This window comes from Epinephelus lanceolatus, chromosome 18 (assembly GCF_041903045.1).
Source record: "Epinephelus lanceolatus isolate andai-2023 chromosome 18, ASM4190304v1, whole genome shotgun sequence".
NCBI classification, from domain to species: domain Eukaryota; kingdom Metazoa; phylum Chordata; class Actinopteri; order Perciformes; family Serranidae; genus Epinephelus; species Epinephelus lanceolatus.
Genome location: NC_135751.1, coordinates 16987115 through 16991116, shown reverse-complemented (window position 1 = coordinate 16991116; position 4002 = coordinate 16987115). Strand labels below are relative to the sequence as shown.

At 39.0% G+C, this 4002-nt stretch overlaps 1 protein-coding gene across 1 annotated transcript; it reads left to right on the top strand.

Annotated features, from left to right (window-relative positions):
* The first annotated feature begins 603 nt into the window (after window positions 1-603).
* On the top strand, window positions 604-2530 carry hcrt (hypocretin (orexin) neuropeptide precursor). The gene is made up of 2 exons (XM_033645751.2): window positions 604-810; window positions 2165-2530. The coding sequence occupies exons 1-2, from the start codon at window positions 727-729 to the stop codon at window positions 2528-2530; spliced, it is 450 nt and encodes a 149-aa protein (XP_033501642.1). The 5' UTR covers window positions 604-726.
* Window positions 2531-4002: the final 1472 nt, after the last annotated feature.

The following is a 4002-nucleotide window of genomic DNA, read 5'->3' as shown; positions in this document are numbered from 1 at the left end:
CAAACAGCAATCAGAAAGTCAATAATTGCTTTCAAGTGATTTTTGTCATTCTGTTACGTTAACCTCTGAGCGTGCCAGTATTCTACAGTTTACAGTCATGTGGGAGCACTGGAGTACCCGGTCTCCCAAAAGAATATAGCTAAAGCTTTCTATATTTTCAATTAAGATAATCCTTTCTGAAGTTTTGGGGTCCTTTTTAGCTGTGGACCTATGTGGTATATCAATACTGTTTATCACATTGGTAAATACGATGTAGGAGCAAGACAAAACTGGTCTTGATATGTCAGTATGGCGCCTTTTGTACGAGAGAATAAAGCCCATAGAATCTTATTAAGCATGACTTTTAAACGAGGTTGTCATTAGCACCGAGAAAGGGCATCCGGGCTTCTTTAAATATATATTTATGTTCTGGAGCTCGTAGGACACATCAGCTAATTGACTACCGTCCTTCACCACTCATCATAATGGTATGTCTTCATAAACTTGTGGCATGCAGCCACAAAGAAATACCTGCAGTTCATCAAAGGTCCAGAGAAGTGTCTTGGAGATGATCCGCTGAAGGAGACTAATTATTGGCAGCGAGCATGACATCAACCCCTCAAATGAGCAAAGAGCAGAATGTGTGGTTTTGTGTCATGTTTGTGGTTGGCCTGAGTGACGTCCACTGGTTTGGACGCCACAGGACAATATAAAGGACACTTGTTCTTTCCCTGGGGAGATAAGAAGATGGCTTCCCTTCATACAAGCCAGAAGATGCCGTGGGTCCCCACCAACTTACAGAAAGCTGCTGGGAAGGACATGTCTAACAGGGTAAGACAGCTTCAGCTTCATTTCTTTAACATGATGAATTTGTAGTTTTTAAAGATGCCTAAGGGTGGTTATTCATTCATGAGTTTGTTTGTGGTTTGTGGTCTTTCTCATATCCTTTGAAATCCTCACCTGGACAGAGGCAACTGACTTAAAGGTGTTTTAATACATTTGTGATGTTGATTTTTATTCAAAGTTCCAGTATTTATGTAAGAAAAAAATGTTGCATTTATTTTACTCCTGACATTGTTTCACCATGTCACTGTGATCCTAAATTCACATGGTGAAATCATAATATTGCATTTACAGGGAACTGTCGTGCATCCCTTTCTACAAAACATCTTTTCAGTCAGGGGGTCAATATGGATCATAATTCAGAGTACTAAAGACCTCATTTATTTGCCGTTACTGGGGATCCTTAATAGAGCAGCCCAGATTATTATGGTATGAATTCAAATGTAACAGATTTGTTAGCTAAACATTCATTCTGTGAGGTTATTAATGCTGTTTATGCCACATCCCTACTCTAAATATGTTATATAACTTGAAAAAAGCATGATCAGACAATTCTTGCCTCTTTAGGTGGCAGAGTGAAAATTAATCATCCACAACAGTTGTTGTGATGTGGTTTCAGACTAATGAAGACAGCTGGGGAAAAATAGATAGAAAAAAAGAATGTAAGCTCTAGAGGATGAGTTTTTTTCCTTGATAACTGTCATGTTTTTTCCCAAATGATGTACAGATTTCTCGACATTCTATCATCTGAAATGGCTTGAAAATAGAGCATATAGCTGCAGTAAATGAGACAAATCACCCAGGAGGCACATGCCATCAGACCCCCTAGGTTTGCTCTGAATATTTACAACATCTGGCTCTGCCCCTTTTTTCTATGTCATGATTGTGCTTTGTATTATTGTCGACATCTATGGATAATGGTTGCAGATGAGCCTATGTGCCATTCTGTTCTTATTTCTCTAAAAATAAACAAAAATAATTTGTTTAGTATTTTGACAAAATGCTTAGTCATGACTATGCCCATATAATCAATCAAGAACAAAAAAATGCACTCTGTTAGATGGATATGATTTTGTTTACCATGCATATGTGGAATAAATGTCAGTATGATATTACTTGAGATTCAGTAACTCTTATCCTTTATGTATGGATTATCCTAACAGTTGCTCGTGGTGATACTCTATGTATCTTTGACCAGAGGTTAGGGGTTTATTTTGTACATGAATCAATGTCAGCATCCACTTGTTGGAAATTCAGTGACTCATATTCACTGTACTTTTTTTTAACTATGAACTCTTGTATCAGTTCATTTGGGTGTAAATGAATCTCTTTTGCCCAGCAGAAAGTCCTGGTGCTGGTTTTGATGTTGCTGCTGTCTCAACTGGCCTGTGATGCTCACAGCGTGTCTGAGTGCTGCAGACAACCACCTCGCAATTGTCGCCTCCATGTGTTGCTTTGTCGCTCTGGCAGCAAAAATCTGGGGGGAACACTCACAGGAGACGCTGCTGCTGGCATTCTCACCCTGGGTAAACGGAGAGAAGATGATCGCTTGCAGAGCCGACTCCACCAGCTCCTTCAAGGCTCCAGGAACCAAGCAGCAGGGATCCTGACAATGGGCAAGAGGACTGAAGAGATGGGTAGAGAGCAGTACATAGACTGGATGACTCAGTCAAGAACCTTCACGACGCCACTGCCCGTTTTAAACTAAATACCTCATGGTATAAACAAAAGACTCTGTTAAAATCTAAGTGAAAAAATAACACCTATTTGGTTACCATTATTACACTATCTGCTCATGTAGAAATAATTTTGTGATTTTGTTTTTCATTGTGCCTTTATGAATGTGATGCTCTGTGTACTGGCTTATCAGATGACATTAGGACAATGTGTAATTTTGTAAAAAGCCTTGTGGTATAATAAAAAATCTAAAGCTGACATGTTTTTAATTATTCTTCTTAGGTGGGTTTCGAGGGTCAGAACTCAATATTTCTTACATTTTCTATGGCGAAAGTGTTCAAAATCTGTCAGCAAGCTCATATCATCGAAATATTTGATAAGATTAAAATGCAGTAATTAATTCTATTATGGTTAAAGCTTATGTTGTATTAACCATGAAATGACAATCATGTCACTTATTATAATTCTATTTTTTATACAATTTCTTTATCTAACAAAAAGGCTGCAGTTCAAATAACTTCAAAATCTTGTAGAATAACAACTTCATGACAGAGGAAATAAAATAACTTATATATATTTATATTATATTTTATGTGTCGATGCATGATTTACTGAAAAAAAAAAGAATAGTTGGTTACATCAGAACAGTTACTTAAAAAAATTAACTGTTTTGTGTGGTGCACTACGGACCATATGCAGTGGACAGCTATCATGTCTGTGTACCAGGGCGTTATTTTCTGTTTGTTTTGAGAAACTGTGACATGGATCTCAGTAGCTAGTTGGGATTAAACTTTCCTTCTAAAGAACATATAATTATTTTTCCATAATTCTGGCAGTTGCTAAAAAGTCCACTTCTAATGTTCAAATTCATTCATTCATCTTCTAACCGCTTCATCCTCTTGAGGGTCGCGGGGGGGCTGGAGCCTATCCCAGCTGACATCGGGTGAGAGGCAGGGTACACCCTGGACAGGTCACCAGACTATCGCAGGGCTGACACATAGAGACTGAAAGAACCATTCACGCTCACATTCACACCTACGGACAATTTAGAGTTATCAGTTAGCCTAGTCCCCAATCTGCATGTCTTTGGACTGCAGTGTGTGGGGTGCCCGCACACGGGGAGAACATGCAAACTCTGCATAGAAGGGCTCCCATGCCCAGGATTGAATCGGCAACCCTCTTGCTGTGAGGCGAGAGTGCTAACCACCACACCACCGCGCCGCCCTAATGTTCAAATTGTGTTATGTAAAATATTGTTTTTCCATTAACACATTAAAAGAATAGTTCATCCAACAATAATATAAATTCTATATAGTATTCACTATAGTATTGGCTATCAGGAATTTCGTAAAGACCCCTGAACAGCTAGTTCATTCCAGGCCAAACTGTCAGGTAATTTTTTTATTTCTGATGTCAGTGGTTATGGTCCTCGGCTGTGTATGGTCCATAGTCCAACCTGCTGCTTGGCCTTCACAGGCCCTTAGGAGAAGTTGTCTTTGTAGG